We start from the raw sequence: 18,434 nt of genomic DNA, 5'->3' as shown, positions 1-18,434 counted from the left end.
CACCTCGCACAATTATTATTCATAAAAGTCATGAGCCAATAAGACTTTTAAATGAAAGCTCAAAGTTCGCTGTGACGTCATCCGGCCGTTCTCTAACACCACAGCTCAAGATTCGAAGTAGTGCACTTACTCGGCCTATCAATTGAAGTCATCCATTCGCTGTATAGGAAACTTTTCACCGTACGCGGATCGTAATGTTTCGAAAAAGTTTGCTGCCGGAAGGATACAGTGCACTCGAAAAGATTTCAATTGTAATTCATACTCCTTTATCTGTGTTTGGGTTTACGATTTCTACGTATTGGGAGTCATCTAGGCAAGGCAGTTTTATTTTTATAGCGCATTTCATACGCGGGATAACTCAATGTGCGCAGTTAAAATGTAAAATTTAAAGGCAAAAGAATTCAAGCAGGGACGGACGGGCTCCAGGATTTTTTTTTCCCGTCCTGGGGTAAAAGGGGGGCTTGATTGATACTTAGGTTTGCTGACCTCGGAGCCCCACTGGACTTATATTCCGTCAGCATTCCGTTGATGTGATCAGGACCTAAAGGACCTTCACTGATTTATAGATTTTATAGACCAGTTGTATAAGTTTTCAAATCTATTCTCCAGATGGATGGACTCCAGCATCAACTGTTCCAAATAAAGAACACAGGTTGTTCTCGCTTCTCTTTTGATCCTTTTTTTTTTTTTTTTTTTTTTTTAAAGAGTTGCAATTCCTATTGTTTTCCAGTTGGAAACCGCTAATTAGAATAACTTGATCAATGTATTTTCAACATCGCTCAAATCCTCCAGGCGCATCTTGCTTCCACAGCTGGCGAGATTGCGCTCTTTTGTAAGCGGCGGATGGCCTGGCAAAGACAACTGCTGTCTTTCATTACCCCAGAATGTCTCTATCCCCCCCCCCCCCCCCCCCCTCACCGAAGCCCAAAGCCTCCCAACAGTCTGGTGTGGCGTGATGCGATGTGGCCCTTTGCCAGACTGTCCGCACCGCTGATGCCAACTCGATGCAGGACTCCTCGGCCTGTGCTGTCTGCAGGGGATGAGTTCCCACAATCTGGCTCTATTAGTATCTTTGGATTCCACCTGGTGAGTATGCATCCTTAAAATGGGCCGGGGGGGGGGGGCTGCATTGTCTGCGAGAGTCAGAGTTATGTTAACTCGCAGCAGAGCATCCAGGAGCAAGCCAGCAAATCCACTGGAGAATTGTGAGCAGGTTGCTGACTGAGGAGTAATGAGGCATGGAGGTGGATGAGGCCCTTTTGTAGCCAACTCTGAATCAAGAGAGCTGAAAAAATATCTTCTCAATATAGTCTGAACTTTGTATTGAACCTTGCTTGAGAAACTTTCCTTGCTGCACTTTATGCTCTTGTTCCAACACTTTATCGCACTCCCCCTTGTAGATTTTATTTTCAGTCTAAAAGGTGTAATCTCCCTCAACATAACTTTTGTTACGTGAACCCGCAGACATTTTTTTCTTTCTTTCAGTTTTTCTAATAGCACAAAAGCCCGACCTTTGAACAGGGCTGTGTAGATGTGGCGGAATTGCGGAAGTGGTCACGGATATTGGACAAGGGGGCCTGGCTCACAAACATCCCAACTCGGTTCAACTAGCGGAAGCATAGCCCACGGTACCCAAGACGATGAAAGCATGAATGCAAGCGCTTTAAAGCGAGCGGCCGTAGACACTCAAATTGCGTCATCACTTGTGAAGAATGCATTTTGTCACCGAGGCCTGCCAAATACACTTGGCAATCGGTGTAGCGGTGCGGAGCACGAAATCACCGAACACAAATCCGCCCCCGACCGCGACAAGCTAGCAAACATCCTTGAACAAACATGATGATAGCATTATTTGGAAGTTTATGCTGGTAACCAATGCTAATCTGTGCTAACGCCGCAGCTCCGCCTCATCGTTGGCTGCCACGTCGAGAAACTCGGTGTCGGGGTGGTTATTATGTTCGCCGCTCACTCACAGACACATTTTCAGAAACGGGCAGATAACTAAAGATGTAGTTTCATGGGAAGAAACACTGAGCGCTTTATACGGTAATTCCCGGATTGGGTCAAGCTATGTGACTAGCTGGCTATCTAATATTCCTTTTAAGTGAGGTTGTCGAACAAACCGATTATTGCTTCTCCACCCTCTAAGATGTGATGTGATTTGAAATGTAATTAATTGTAAAAGGCTTTTATTGGACAGCGGGTTCGAAAGCTTTCACTGTTTGTTTGTACTGTTTTGATCAATTTAGGTAATCAGGTATTGTCATTTGTTCTTTCGCGGCGGGGGAGGAGGGGGACAAGGAGTCCTTGTCACTTTTGTTCGGCTTCTCTTTCTTCCCATGTTGTATTTCTTTAAAGTATTTCTGTGTTTGTCATGTTCCTGTTTAATTCATCATGTTCCGTCTAATGTATGGTCACGCTGATTAGGACGATTAACTAAATCTCGTGCCGTCTGTTGTCTTTATTGTAGCAGCTATATTCAAGTCTGGCTCATATTTTGAATCCGGTATGTGACCAGAGCTGTTTTGATGTGATATGCCTGCTCTTTTTTTTTTTTTTTTTTTTGTTGATTTGCATACTTCAAATGGTTTCTGTTAACGATTGACGAGTGCACTACTGTATATGAATTGGGTTCAACTCAACCCAAATAAGGCATGGTCACATAGATGTGGCTGCCTGCCAATATAGATTGGTGGTATTATTGATTCATAGTTTAAAAAAAAAAAAGATAATGACCATTACTGTTGTTTTTCTCGTTGTTTTAATGGTAAAATTGGGTCAATATCAAATTGTAGAGCATTTATTCAACCTTGCTCAGCAAGTACACGTACACACATGGACAAAATTGTTGGTATCCGTCTGTTAATAAAAAGAAATAAAAATTAAACAATGACAACAAACAAATCTGATATTGTTTTGAATTGTGGTTCAAGATAGTTTTTTTTTAAATCAATTTTCATTGGTTAATTCTCTTTTTTTAAATTTATAATTACTAATTTTCTTATTATTTCTTTTATTTAAAAAAAATAAAATAAAATCTTTCACTAACAGAGGTGTACCAGCAATGTTGTTTCCCACAATAAGAACATTTAGGCCGAAAGAAAGTAATTGCTGGAAAATACACAACAGCCCCAAAGGGTGCTGTTCCTCCATACTGTCTCACTTGACTAATAAGAACAAACAAAAACAATAAACCAACCGAACTGTCTCCATTTTCAAGTTACCTTTCAGTTATGCTCAAAACCTCGATTGTGCAACGCTGGTAAGTCAAATTTCAGCGGCCTAAAACACACTTTGCATGTGCAGAAAAAAATGCTTTGGGATTTTGGGAGAAAGAAAGCAGTGTTGGACTCTAATTGAACTGCTCAGCATTTCTACAGGACTCATTAGAGAGCCTCTTACTAGCTTGTTTGGCCACTTTCGGACTACAAAGTGCACTTGGCTGTGTGCGTGCGAGTGCGCGCGCACGCGCGCGCGGGGGGGATGCATGCGTTTCCCACCTGTTCCATCACACTGGACCATTAGTCGACATGCATGTGTGCACTAGAAGGGCCGTAAACAGCCAAATAGCCTCTGATGAGAGATAAAAACCCTGCAGGTGCAAGGATGCGTCCTTCTCATCCCCAATTATATAAGAGCGCCACCTGCTGGCCGTCGTCATTAAAATGATTCCCCAAGCAATAGATTTGGTTTCTGGCGCAATCCTTGAATCGATAAATGTGACTGGATCTTAATGAGACTGCCAAGAGTGTCATTTAGTCTAAAGGGCTTTATGAAGGCGATATGTTATTGATATTTCATTACAACTCTGATAGAGGTCAGGTTGGAACCGATCATTAATACGATTGTTTGGCCGTGGAGTAATGAGAGTTTTTGTGCACTTCACGATGACTCGGAGAAAGGCCGAATGAACTCAGCTTGGTTTTAGAAATATCTTCATGATGCATATGTATCTCAAACATGATGGATCTTTAATTACAAAAAAAAAATAATAATAAAAGAATGGTTGCGTAAGAGTGGTTAGAGAGGGTCCAAGAGACTGAGATGAGGTGGGGATCAGACGACTCTCAGAATGTGACTGCACGAGAGTGTCAATGAAAATGAAATTGGGAAGTCCTTGCAAAAAAAAAAAAAAAAAAAAAAATGCTTTCCTTATTCCTCCCGCAGACATTAGCTTACAGAGCAGCTCGACAAAGCACACAAACACAAGGATGAAAAAGGCAAAAGTAGGCTGTCAACAGCAGATTATCAACGGGATACACTATGCCGTGCGTGTTGAACAAAGCCGCTGCCGACACTGACTTGTCCTTGACGTCCATTCCCTCCTACTCCATCCCTGCACCCTGACTCAATGGAGGACTGTGTGGACTTAGAAAGAGACCACTTAGGAGCTATGAATACTGTCACGATTGCCCTGGGTGGAAATACACAACGCTTTGGCGGATTTGGAATAATGCGACAATATGTGTACTAATACAATCCATATTATGCACCCAACAACCATTATTTTCAAAGTATACAGCAGAATATAAACTATACGAAAACAAATAATGGGACAGCCATTTCACCAACAGGAACTAATAATGAAAGAAAACATGAAATGAGTCTTCGCTTAACCATTTGCGCTCTTGTGGGACTACTTATTTGGTGGCGTGAAAATGGGGGCCTTGCCTCATTAAAGCTTGCGCGAGACATTAGAGCGACACTAACTATTGTAAGATATTATTGCATGTTCCATGCAGGCGTCTTCTTGGTTCCGTTTCAGCACCATGGACAGCCACCGCAATGTGCCACTGGAGATGCCGTTGACTGTTTGCCGTGTAATAAATAAGATGGCGCACACAGGCTTTTACTGCAAGCTGTCATAACGTTGAACAACATACCTGCAAGTTTTGCCGAGTCAAAAAAAACGCAAATTCAGATATCCGTGACGGCATTCTTCCTATCCACAATTGGCATTGCAGTTATCTGTAATGTCATTTCGACTGGTTCTGTGTAAAACGACATACTGGTACGTGCGTCTGCAACGGGATTGAATCGAGTTTCTCTGTAACTCGTTTGAGATGCCGTACAATTCACATCACGTTAATTCCTTTGCGGATATTCTTAAATTAAGTTTTAGCTCGGTCTGTGAAAAGGAGTTATAGATGCCTTCAACAGGAATTATAATTGGAATTACAGATATCTACAATTCCATTGCAGATATCTGTAATTTACTAGCGGATTGGCAACTGAATTTTTTATATCTTTGTAATAATGTGTGGCAAGCAGGCAAAGTGACATTCAGTGTAATTCAGTTTTGACTAGGTACAACTGAATTATAGATATTGGTCATTCATAGCTTGAATGAAAATTCAAACTATTCAAAATGTATTTACTAGATTGGTCAGAACACCATTGTTGACATCTACAATGTTAATTTCGCAGTCAAACATACCTTTCAAATCTTAAGAAGGCTTGCCCCCATACAACTAAACGGTGTTATTTATTCGACCTGTACCATGTTTGTTGATGTTTTTTTTTTTTTGTTTATCTCCACTTCTTTCTCCAGAAAGTCTCCCAGTACACCATTATTGTCCAGGCCACTGACATGGAAGGAAACTTAAACTTTGGCTTGTCCAACACCGCCACAGCCCTGATCTCCATTACCGACATCAATGACAATCCCCCGGAACTGACAGTCAGGACGGTGAGTCCGAAACTAAGAAACGTTAGGACTTGAGCCAAGGTGCATCACATCACATGTCGAACCTCCTGCGAGATAGCAAAAGTATCCTAGTAAAATTTTGGTCTTACATAACGGCGTCATGCTAAATTTAACACCGTAGATTCTTCACAAGCGAGAAAGAATTGTATCTTGTAAAAATAGGACATTTAACGCCCGTCCTGTTATAGAAGCCATACTTTTTTATGTCACATTTGTGAAGGCCGAGATGAGTGGAAAGCAGCCGTGCAGCAGAAATAAATACCGTGTACGGTTCATAACGCATCCACGCTGACTGAATAGCAGTGAAAGCGAATGAAACACTGTGTGACAATAATACAGGGCCGGAGACGTATGTGTGCGTTATTGACAAGCAAAGCTCTGCTTGGAAAGAAAAGTTCATCGTCATCTGGGGGTTGATGCGAACGTTTTATATGTTCACATCCCGTGGCTTGGCCTTATCAATACAATATACAGCGCCTATGTCAAAAGAGATTCCGTTGCTTTTCTGCCTGAGAAGCTGCGGGCGGCGAAAGCGGCGTCAGCAGCATCGCACACCGTGATCCTCGTCCCTTTGGCTTCACTCTCGCCCACCCCCACCCCCCCCACCCCCCCGCATGCCGGGACAGTTCCAGCCGCATGCTCTGATAAGAGCTCCCCAGATGTCAGTGCTGGAGCGCACCAAACAAGACCGCCACTCCTCGCACAACCGCCCCGTCCTCCATATCGCGCGGCTGGCTGCGGACGCCAGTCCTCACGACAGCAGTCAACTGCAGTGTTGCGCATCGACAAACTCCCGAGCCGAGAGTTTGGCCGTTGACAGCCCCGACATGTGCAGCATAAACTTGCCGGCCACTTCATTCGCAAATACGGGAACGTAAGACAGAAAAGCCTTTTGCTCAATTCTAGGATGTGTCCTGTGAGCACATTGTAGTGGTACAAGAACAGCCGTGGGGGTGGGGGGGGGGGGGGTGGTACTAGATTAGGAAAGGGAAAAAGAGGCAATTGTTGCCCCAAAAGTCATCTGTGAGAGGCTGACAGAATAGTAATGTCTGGATCCACGCTTCCCTCTGCTGCTCTCCACTTTGCTAGCTAACTACCTTTTAGTGTAGTAGCATTTTTTTTAATGCTAATTGTGCATCAGAAATCATTGTTTTTGCTTTAAATGTGAAGTCAACCCAAAAGTAATCTTTGCAAGAATGTGTTCTATGCAGCCCCACGAGTCTAAACACGGCATTCTGATTAATATTGTATTTGTGGAATAAGAGTTAATCCACCCGTTTTTCGGCATTTTAGCGGCGGCCATTTTGTCACTTGCTGTCAACTGAAAATGACATCACAGTTGCTCGGGTAACAACCAATCATGGCTCAGCTTCAGAAAGTACGTCGTGATTGGTCGTTACCTGAGCAACTGTGATGTCATTTCCAGTCGACAGAAAGTAACAAAATGGCCGCCTCCTGAGATGGCTAAAAATGGGTGGATTAACTCTTATTCCACAAATACAATATGAATCAGAATGCCGTGTTTAGACACGTGGAGGCGCATAGAACATATTATGGTAAAGATAATTTGGGGTCGAAATACTTTTTTCTGACCACCACTGCCCATCCTCATAGGCCTCAATTGATTTATTCCTGTGGCCTTTATGGCTCGAAAATCACAGTTCATATCTGTGGCAACATATATTTTTCAGTCACTATGAGGGCATTCCATATTCAAGCCATTAAAACATAACACATTTTTTAGGGTTATTGATCCATAAAGATGTTAATCGTTTCTTTTCTTTGTACGGCGCAATAGGCTAGAAGGCAGAGTGTTACAAATGCGTTTGGATGAGATTTTACTTATTTACTTTGCTTCAATTGGACTTTCAATTCCATTTGCAAAGTGGACTCTGGTCCCTTGTAACAATGAGCCGCAATTGTGTTTGCTCCACGCTCGTTCCCTGAATGACACATTGCTGTTGAGAGAGAGAGAGAGAGAGAGAGAGAGAGAGAGAGAGAGAGAGAGAGAGAGAGAGAGAGAGGCCATTTTGGACGCCGCCCTCACTTCCAGACAGTGTGGCCAAACTGGCTTGGAAGCTTTTTTTTAGTTGTCTGTGCTTAAGAGCTCGGGGTGAGGATAAAAATGAAGGCCAGTGAAGGATGCCGCATTTTTAATTTCAGTCCCTGCGCTTGTCGGCTGGGTCGTACTTGCAGGGGACGGCTAAAGAGGAGGTAGAGTCGGGAGCAAGTTCACATCCTACTTGAGTCTCATGAAGATGAATCCATTAGTGAACCGCAGCTGGCAGATACACTCGAAAAACATGTTTACCTCTTCACAAGAGCCAACATGGCTGATCATTTGAAAATGAGAGCCCTTAGTGTGTGTGTGTGTGTGTGTACATGTCACCCAGTTAGTTCAGAAGGGACTTGTTTCAGATTGCGGTTTAATGAGGACCATTAGTGCAAGAATATATCTACCGTTGCCTTAGTTACAGTAAAATACTTATTGAACTTGATATTAAGACACCGATTTGACAAATAGCGGCACGGTGGGGTTTGCGGTTAGCACGTCTGCTCTGAGGTTGCCTCGCGCACATTTTCTGTGGCCCCCTCCCAACTTCCAAAAGCACGCATGTACCATTCATGGAAGATTAAGATTGTAAATTCGCCCAGAAAACGGAATGTGAGTGTGACAGTTTGATGTGCCCTGTGATTGGATGGCAACCGACCAAGCCGGGGTGTAACCTGCCTCCTGTGCAAAGTCATCCGAGATATGCTCAAGCTCATCCACGAGGACCAACGAGGACGAGCAGTGTCCAAACTGGATAACGGATGGATTTGCCAAATATGCGAAATGTCAATGTAGCAAATGTCGCTTTTGCAATGTACATTTTTTCCCCTTTTTTCCTACTCTCTGCAGTTTTCCGGAGAGGTGCCAGAGAACAAGGTGAATGTGGTGGTAGCCAACCTGACGGTGGTGGACAGGGATCAGCCTCACAGTCCCAACTGGAACGCCGTCTACCGCATTGTTAGCGGGGACCCCTCGGGACATTTCACCATCCGCACCAACCCCGTCACAAATGAGGGCATGCTGACTGTAATAAAGGCGAGTGTTGGAATGATATTTATGAGCAACACTTTGCATCCGCTTTTAACCCTCAGATGTGCAGTCGGTCAACTTTTGTCTTCTGAGAAATGCCACTGGATTATTTACTGTGACTCTTTTTCCAAATGATCTCCTTTTGTCCAACTCTTGACTTCCTCTCCAGCCAGTGGACTTTGAGATGAACCGGGCCTTCATGCTGACCGTGGTGGTGTCCAACCAAGCCCACTTGGCCAGCGGCATCCAGTCTTCGCTTCAGTCCACAGCCGGCGTCACCATCTCGGTTCAGGACGTCAACGAGCCTCCCGTCTTTCCTGTCAACCCCAAAATGATCCGCTTTGAGGAGGGCGTCCCGGCAGGCACGACTCTTACCGTGTTTTCCGCTCAGGACCCGGACCACTTTGTCCATCAGATTGTCAGGTACTTACTATGGTGGGAAGGATTCTTGAATCGGTGCGACTATGATTCGTTCCGCACCTGAATATTTCAAATCTACGATTGCACCACTTATTCTCGTAAATCGTCAATTCCAGAGCACATATAGGCAAACCTGCATCGACACTCACATTCACACCTATTGACAATCGAAGGTCTTCTTCGATGACCCTGCCATGTATGTTTTGGGAATATGTAATGAGGAGGATTGGAAAAAACCCTCACAAGCATGGGGAAAAATATGCAAAAACCGCCATGCCCCACATTCAAATCCATCAAGCAATGCATCATCATATCTGCAGCAAATTTAGGTTTAGTGGAAGCAGCATATTGCTTTGTATTGTCATGGAAACTATAAAAAAAAAAAATCAATAAAAAGATAGAGCACTTACATTATATTCCAAACCGGACCATGTTCTACGATGAACGGGTGGTTAGCACATCCCCCTCACCGTTCGAAGGTTGGGGGTTCTAATCCGGGCTCCCAATAAAATCAGATGGGATAGGGTTCACACGTGCTGCAACGACGACTCCACACACAGAGGCGGGCATCCCATCAGCCTGACGGACGGGCCGTCAATCCGTCGCTGACGGTCGCCTGTTTTGCTGACGATTGAAGAATGACGAACGACGGAAGTGTAATCATCGCTAATCGTACCCGTCAGTCCGTCACTGGCGGACGCCCGTTTTTCTGATGTTCTTTTGGGGGGACGGACCGACGGACTTCTGACGGACGGACTCACCATTACAATTCAGTTTGTCACGAAAAAATGACGGACTGACGGATGACGGACGGTTACGCTGGCAAATGACGAATGAAGGACCAGCAAAATATAGGAAAACAACCACCTCTGCTTTTTACCTTTAAAATGTTGCTATCGTGTCAAAGAGTTTGATGTGCAGGTTATTTTCAGAAAACACCATCATTACAAACCAAAAAGAAATTCCGGAAACCCCAAGATAACGGTGTCTAAAGTGTTTGACTAATTAGAGTCCCGTAAATCTCAGAATAAGACATGGATGTATATGGTCCGTCCGTCTTAAGTGGGCTCATTAGGTTTCCAGAATACCTTGAAATCTTGGTTATGAGTAAATAGTGCCTTGGGACACAACCCTCTAGAAAGTAATTAGTGTCTCATCAGATGGCAGGGATCGTAATCAATATCCATAAATCCCCCCCCCTTATATTGACTATGTATAAATTATTGTTGGGTGAGCCGCAAATTACCACTGCGGATGCCGAACGTTATTTCTGTCATATAGAAAATGTCAAGTTAATAAAGCAAATCTCGATTTCCAAAGATCAAACATGGCGTCACGTTGAGGATTAGTCAATTGTGACACAATTGTGCTCAAATTTAGAGTCGCCCAAGCCCGGTTGCAAAGTATCCCGTTGGCATTCGCAGCTCCAATAGACGCGCCAAATATGACTTGAAATTCCAATATTCACTAGTTTTGTTTGCCGTGCTCTCTCTCTCTCTCTCTCTCTCTGTTTATTCCCCCCAAAATTCACTCATTCAAAAGTAAGCTGAAGGTTAAACTTGACTTTCCTTCTTAGTGCATTGTCCACAGTTTGGTGCCGTATTTTTATCCACAGGGAGCACTTCCGCCAAAGTTCATCCTCCTTCCACATTGCGCACTGACATTCTCCAGCGGCCCAAACTTTTAAGACATTGTTACCTCCCAGTCGTCCGGTGTGGTGCTAAGAGGTCACCATATAATGAGTGGGGCATTGTCGGTCTCGCCTGCTCGGGTCCCCGTCGTCTCCCCGCCCTCCTAATTGATTGTGTTCTCCATCCGTCCTTAATGTGTTTGACACGCAGCAGGCGCCGTGCCACCCGGGCATCGACCCTGCACACCAGACGCTCCCGCGTGCCCTCCAGCGGCGTCCTTCCACTCTATAGTGAGCGCCGCTGAGCGTGATCGATTTTTCCTAATGTCACTCCGATGACCTCTTCCGCCGACAAACCCGGTAGAAATGCGACGGAACAAAAAAATTGGGCGTTTGTGCTTGCACGAAAATAGTCGGGATATCTTGGAGCTTGAGTGTCGCGGCCATGTTTGCGTTCAGAATATGTCACCCGAGCTCTTCCCCGTGAGGGAAAAATCCCCCTTTTGCGGTCCGGTCTTTTCTTTTGCTCCCACTGACCCGGGCTTTTTCTTCTCTGCCAGTACGCTTCTGTTATTGATAGGAGCTCAGAGCTGCCGTCTCCGCCAAAGCAGCTTGGCAGCAGATGCTCACCTCATGCTTAGACGGCGTCGTCTCTACCGCTGCCGCCGCTCTCGCTTTTGGGTGACCTCGCGCGACAGAAAAGTGCTCAAAAGTAGTCCCACAAACACCAGAGATGGTGTGCAAGTGGTGAATGGGAGAAGAAGCCAGATTGGATTTCTGAAGTTTTTTTGTTTTGCTTTTTTTTCCCGAAAAGAAATTCATTTTCAAGAAGAGCTTTGAGGCCATTAGCCATCTGGTTTTTGTGGTTAATCTGGTTTGGATCACTCACTGTAACATATCATCCACATTTGATGTTGGTTAAAATGTTGGATTATAGAAATGTCATTCTTGTAGTCCACGTACGCTACAGTTGTTGCGATGCCCGGGCTTGTCCCACAGCAAATCGTTTGCATGATTTGTTTGGCACCGTTTTTATGCCAGGCACACTTCCTATTATTTTATTCGAACTTGGGCTCGGCGGTGGCTGGGATCGGGGCACTAGCCAGTAATCGAACCCGCACCTGCACGGAAGATCACAGCATGTTCCATTACACCTCCGGCACCAATGTAAATTTCAGTAAACTGATTAAAAGAACAATGGGTGCAACTAATGGAACTTTTGCCAGTCTTTTGCTTGTTTTTTTTTTGTTTTTGTTTTTTTCCCTATCGCAGATGAGTCATGAGTAACGTTATCATATTGTTATTTTTGTACATTTTAATGTCACGTTACTGGTGGAAACTGTTAATTACACTCACATAACACTTCATTAAGCGAATTGGCACACTCGGAAATATTTTCCCATTCCTGTCACCGGATAAAATCAACCAAATATTACAAAACAACACAGATTTGTAATAAGAATATTGTTCAATTGATGATGTCTTTATGAAATTGGATTCAATTTGATATAGCTCTTGCGCTATGTCTCATCTGCATCGTGCAAGTGTACCTAATAAAATGACCTCTGAATACACGGAACTCAGTTTAGTGTTGCTGTCACCTTTGTCGGCCCACACCTTCCACCAAGTTTAGTGTGAATAAGCGTTATAGCTATTCTGGGATCTTGTGATCAACTCGAACGGGCACCAATTCAAACGGCGGTAAAGGAGAGAGAATCGTCTCTCACTCAGTGGTTAACAGTTGTTAATTGAATTTGTCGTCTATAATTGGAGTTGTCAGTTTCAGCTCTGTTGACTTTGTCACATCAGTGATAATGAAAGTTGCAGTTTTTCCCTCATGGGTTTGAAGAGCGCTCAAGTCGAGAGTGCGGTTCAACTGCTTTGCATTACGCGTTCATGTTTGGATGCTAATTAACTGCCACGGTATGTTTGGCAAGCATATGTTCCGTCTCTCCACGTAGCTGCACTTTTCAAAAGGTAATCATTTACCTGATAGGTATTTCTGATAAACAAAAACCTTTGAGAATTAATGCAAATCATGCGGGTGCGCCGTTGTGGGCGTGACAACAGCCGACTTGACTCAATGCCAATCGAAGTGACTCCACACATTCCCCTTTAAATGTATTGCGCAAGAGCTACGCTGGTAGTCCTTGGCATGCCAGAAGAAGAAATTGATTTGCTCGTGTCCCGCGTTTAGGTCGAGGCGCACAAAGTACGCTTATAAGGAACTGCGAGCAGACGTGCGGATGATATAAATTTGGCTCGGGTTGATCACAGTGGACACTTATACACGGCCCTCCGCCCCAATCATTCGTGTCTATGTGTGGCACGCTCAATGAATATCGTGCCCAATGTGTGTGCATATACTGTCCTATCCCATCGTATTGGAACCGTATAATATAATATAATAATATAATAATATAAAAGCTTTATTTTTGCTGTTGACTGAAAATATTTTGGTTTGATATCAAAAGATGATTATGACACCGTTCAGCTTTTATGTACTGGTATGTACGGCACATCCGAACGCGGTCCGCAACTTCGAAGATAGCGTCATACTGTTGGAGGGGGGGGGGGAGGGTGTAAATATAGTATTGTAAACTTGTAAACTGTTGGATTTAATGATGAATTTGTCTTTCTCCCGGGCGTCTGTGTGCCAAAGGTACTCGAAGCTATCAGATCCCGCTAACTGGCTGAGGATCAACAGGACCAACGGTCAGATAACGACGATGGCCCTACTTGACCGAGAGTCCATGTACGTGAAAAACAACATATATGAGGCCACATTTCTGGCCTTCGACAATGGTAAGTCCGGTAAGTGAGGATGACAATGTTTGACGAGTACAACCGCTGATGTGTTCGCTTCTCCAAACATGTCCTGGTGATAAACATTTGCCATAGAGTAGACCACTACGCTCCTATTCCTAAAAACAATCAACTGCAGGTGCAATTTCGTGTATGTAATAGTATCATTAGTTGATTATACATTACAGTATATGCTTTTCACAGTCATTTCAGCCCCCTGATGAAAACCATAACTACAATGGAGCCCGAGATGAAAGTGAGCTTAGACAATGCCTTTGTTTAAATCACCATTCCCCATAGTCCCCAATTAAGACATAACACGCAAACGCAAACTCTTGATTACTCTCACTTGATGATATTTACACAAAGGAGGTCGTAGCCGGGCCAGTTTTCGCCGCCTCGCTACAGCCACGGCAGCACAATATGCAGTACGGCACTACTCTCACACTCAAGCATGCTCCTTTAATAGCAGTACAGCAGTATTCCAAATGTATAAATGGAAGTTAGCTTAACAATTTCAATAACAGGTCCGAGACAAAATGACTACAAATTGGTGGAAGGGAACACGTGTCATGTTGCAAAGGGCTTCAAACTCGGACCACGTTCTTCCACGTTGTTATTGTGACTTTGGGCTTGTCCTATCAGGAGTGACTTACATTTTTTGGCACAATCTTTTATGCCAATTATCCTTCCTGACACGACCCACTCATTTTTTTTTTTTTTTCATATTGGCTTGGGACCAGCAGCGAATTAGCATACCGACTGGGAATCAAACCCACTGCAAAACAAGCCAGGTAGTTGAGCATATTCCGTCTGATGGTTTAACTTTTTTTTTTTTTTTTTTTTTAACCCTTTCGTGCGTCACGACATTAGACAGCTATTTAAAAGTTGCTTTCGCCTATATTAATTCATCTAAAAAATATATTTATATTTTAAATAATAACATTAAATCATAATTAAGGCATGAGAGGGTTACGAATATTTTTTTAAATTATATTTTAAATAATAACATTAAATCATAATTAATGCATGAGAGGGTTACAAATATTTTTTAAAAAATTATATTTTAAATAATAACATTAAATCATAATTCATGCATGAGAGGGTTAGAAATATTTATAAAAATTCAGATGAATTGATATAGGCGAAAGCAACTTTTAAATAGCTGTCCACTGTAGTGACCACTATGCATGAAAGGGTTAACAGACTCACCGCACATTCTACAAAGTAGATTTTTTTTTTTTTTTTTTTTTTTTTGAAGTTTTAACCAATACTACCTTGTTAACCAACAAGTAGTTGCAAAGAGATTTCATCAGTCAAGGTTCAAGCGTACTGAATGTGTTTGGGTCGCCATGAATGACGCTACGTGGCCGCGGCTTGCCGGGGAGCGCGTTCTCCCATCAACCTGTGACGAGCAGATCATAATCAAATAAAATGTCAATGTCAACAGCAGGCATTCGGCGCAACAGTGTACAAGCAACTAAATGGCTACAATAGAGCAGCTTGCTCTCCGTGTAAGGCCCGGGTGTTGTTATTCCACGGAGGAATAAAGCACACCAACTCAGGCTCAAAGTGTCATCTGTCTATCGATTGTGGCGCCCGGTGTCAACGAGGCTACATTATCCGCTTTGACTGAAATCGGTTTACTTATTCCGCTGAAGTGACGCGCAAAAAAAGGAAGCAAGAAAGCTCGCATCCAATCCATGACAAGACCGCCAATGGGCCCGAGGCCTTTCGGCAACGGACCTTCATGGAGTTGATGCACCAAGTTAGCGTCGGAGAGGGAAGAGTGTTAAAGTAACACTGATGAGTTGCTGGTAGAAAGTGCCTCCGCTCGTGTAGGCAACAATATACGTCTTGCCGTTGGAAATGTCGCGACCTTCGGAGTAGACGATCTTTTATTAGTTGTCAATTTGAAAGCATCGTTTGTCAGAATCGCCTTTATTGTCATTGTATGCAATTCAACAAGAGTTGAGGTCGCTGCTCTTTGCCGCCTGCTCGTTTTTTGGTCCAACGCGTCGGATGAAATCAAATGTTCGCTAATTAAGTTTGTTCCTTACAACTTGATGAAATGTGTCTTTTCTATTCAGGAAAATGCGGAAATGTGTCCTTTTTTTTCTGGAGTCTTCAAATGTCTTTTTTTTTTTTTTCATGTCTTTTCCAAGACAACTCAAACTAAAACCAACAGCGCTGTTCTCCCGAAATGTGCCGAGTTACATTTTGTGCGAATATAACGGATTGCCTTAATGACGGGGAGGAAAGCAGGTTTCAATTCTCCTCCGTATTAATAAGAGAAAGGCAAAGGCACCAGCTACTGACTTTAATCTGGCAGAGTCCGTTCATGTTTTTTGTAGTCGGACAGTTGAAGGCTTGCAATAACACATTTTTAGATACATCCAAATACCTGCGGCCAAAAGTGAACTTTGCCCAGGTATTTCTGAAAAAAAAAAAAAAATGCCTGCATTGTGGGCTGCTTCTTTTTGATCAGATCCTTTTGGACGATTCTCTGCTTCCAGCTTTGTGGAAACACTTTGATTAACGCTGTCTTCTGTTCTATGTTCATGAATTTGGCATAAGCGCCCCCAGACCCCCCCCCCCCCCCCCACACACACACACACACGTGCACAGCGAGGGCCATCAAGGGATTCTTGGATGAATTTGAAGTGGAAGATCTTGACAGCCCAGACCTCAACCTTTAGGATGTGTCGAAGTCGACACTATTGTAGCTTTTTTTTTTTTTTTTATGTATTATTTTTGATTTTTTTTTTTTGCTCTTGTAAAACCTAGCGATCCAAACCTTTTTGTCCATGGTATAATCTTCAAGGGAAATTGTCCAATTCCAACTTGTATGACCTTGGGGCGTTTGACTTTAGAGGTTCCATTCTAGAAGTGTTTTTTTTTTTTTTTTTTTTTTTTGTATTAATACACAAAACTCTCCGCAAGAATGTGTCTCCCAAGATAATCCTTCTGCTGCTCTTCTCAGCACTTATGTTCCGAGCCGTCGTTTGTGTCCGCTTGCAGTGCTTCGTATTGATAACAGCACCATTGCCGGACTGCCTCAAACTCTTCTCTCGCGTTTTTTTTTTTTTGTGCCGTCCGCATGCATCTTAATCTCACCTCCCGCTGCCTCGCCCCTCGTCTCCACATAGCTCAGCCCCTGCTCGCGTGTTTTTTTTTCCCCTGCGCCTCGTTTGATCAAGTTGCCCTCCCCTCTTTCCTCTTTCCTCTGTCCGCCCTCCAGGTTCGCCTCAAGCCAGCGGGACGGGAACCCTCCAGATCTTCCTGATCGATGTGAACGACAATCCGCCAGTGTTGATACCCCAGGAGGCCCAAGTGTGTCAGCGGGCACGCCCCAACTCCAGGATAAATATCACCGCTTCCGACGCTGATTCTGACCCCAATGTGGGGCCATTTGGTTTCGAGCTACCTTCCTTTCCACCCAGTTTGCGCCGCAATTGGACCATTACCAGACTCAGCGGTAATAGCGTGCTCCGCATTGTCTTAATAGATTGCACCACTGGGATGTGGAAATTAGGAGGCGCTAACCGATTATTTTTGACCAACTCAACACGAGGATTCATAAATATAGGAAGCGAAATCAATTGCGCCCTCACTTGCTTTGAGCTCCCCGAGAACAACTTGAGCAAAATGTCTCAGAGTGAGAGATACAGGTTGCATCCAGTGTTGGCGTATGATCTATCATTTGTGACAAATGAGATCTATTCACATCTCCTTGTCCCCCGAGTAACCCATCTGTCAACTAATCCACCCAGATGGATGTATCACAACAGTTTGCCTTGAGGGTAAATCCGATCACGTACTTGAATTCTTCTCCCCCCGGGACTCAACGTCTCCATGTTGACTGACTCATACGTGCTGAAAGTTGTATTGCTGTTAAGTCTTAAAAGTGGAAGTCGACTCCCAAAGATAATTTGCAATGATGTGTTCAATGCTCCTGCATTAGTCTAAGCATGGCATTCTGATTAATAATGTGTTTGGGGAATAGAAGTTAAGTAGCAAAGTCCACCTGTTTTTAGCCGTCTTTGGGGGCGGCCATTTTGTCACTTCTGTCGACTGAAAATGACATCACAGTAGCTCAGGGATCAGGTAATGACCAATCAGGCCTCACCTGTTTTCTGAAGCTCAGCCATGCTTGGTTGTTGAGCCCTGAGCAACTGTGATGTCATTTTCAGTCCACAGCAAAATGGCCGCCCCTGACACGGACAAAAACGGGTGGATTTTACGTAGTGTTTAAGACTAGTGAGCCCGCATAGAACATATTATTGTAAATAATTTGGGGGGTAGACTTCTCCTTTAAAGGTATCCATACCCCGAATGCGATGAGGAAAAAATAAGTCAGGCGTGCGCTTGCTGCTCATATCGCATGTGGTGTAGTCATAATGACGAAACGCACGTAACGATGTCCCCACAGTGACGTTCGCTTGACCTACTCTCTCCAGGTGACCACGCTCAGCTGAGGTTGAGGATTCCCTACTTGGAGGCCGGCGTGTACGAGATTCCCATCACCGTGTCCGACTCTGGCAACCCTCAACTGTCCAACCGCTCCTTGATCAGAATCAAAGTCTGCCCCTGCGACGACAACGGCGACTGCAGCGCCACGGGGGCCGTGGCGGCCGCCGGCCTCGGCACGGGAGCCATCATCGCCATACTCATCTGTATAATTGTACTACTCAGTAAGTCCGACATGTATCTTTAGGAACCCGAGCAATTCTGTTCGCCTCCTTGCCGTCCGCAAAACAAGAGCATTTTTGATTTCAGTCGTGCACTGC

At 44.0% G+C, this 18,434-nt stretch overlaps 1 protein-coding gene across 4 annotated transcripts in view; it reads left to right on the top strand.

Moving 5' to 3' along the window:
* Nucleotides 1-18,434, top strand: part of cdh4 (cadherin 4, type 1, R-cadherin (retinal)) — a 230,048-nt gene that overhangs the window by 207,500 nt on the left and 4,114 nt on the right. For 3 of the 4 annotated variants that reach the window (XM_086040753.1, XM_086040755.1, XM_086040757.1), the window contains 6 exons: nt 5,552-5,689; nt 8,610-8,795; nt 8,959-9,212; nt 13,502-13,653; nt 16,886-17,122; nt 18,105-18,338. In XM_086040753.1, the coding sequence (XP_085896879.1) occupies nt 5,552-5,689; nt 8,610-8,795; nt 8,959-9,212; nt 13,502-13,653; nt 16,886-17,122; nt 18,105-18,338 (1,201 nt within the window). The remainder of the gene's footprint in view (nt 1-5,551; nt 5,690-8,609; nt 8,796-8,958; nt 9,213-13,501; nt 13,654-16,885; nt 17,123-18,104; nt 18,339-18,434) is intronic. The other variant, XM_086040754.1, reaches the window with a different exon arrangement.

Source organism: Filicampus tigris, chromosome 9 (assembly GCF_054856515.1).
Source record: "Filicampus tigris isolate MCC_2025a chromosome 9, RoL_Ftig_1.0, whole genome shotgun sequence".
Taxonomy (NCBI): domain Eukaryota; kingdom Metazoa; phylum Chordata; class Actinopteri; order Syngnathiformes; family Syngnathidae; genus Filicampus; species Filicampus tigris.
This window is presented reverse-complemented; position numbering and strand designations above follow the sequence as displayed.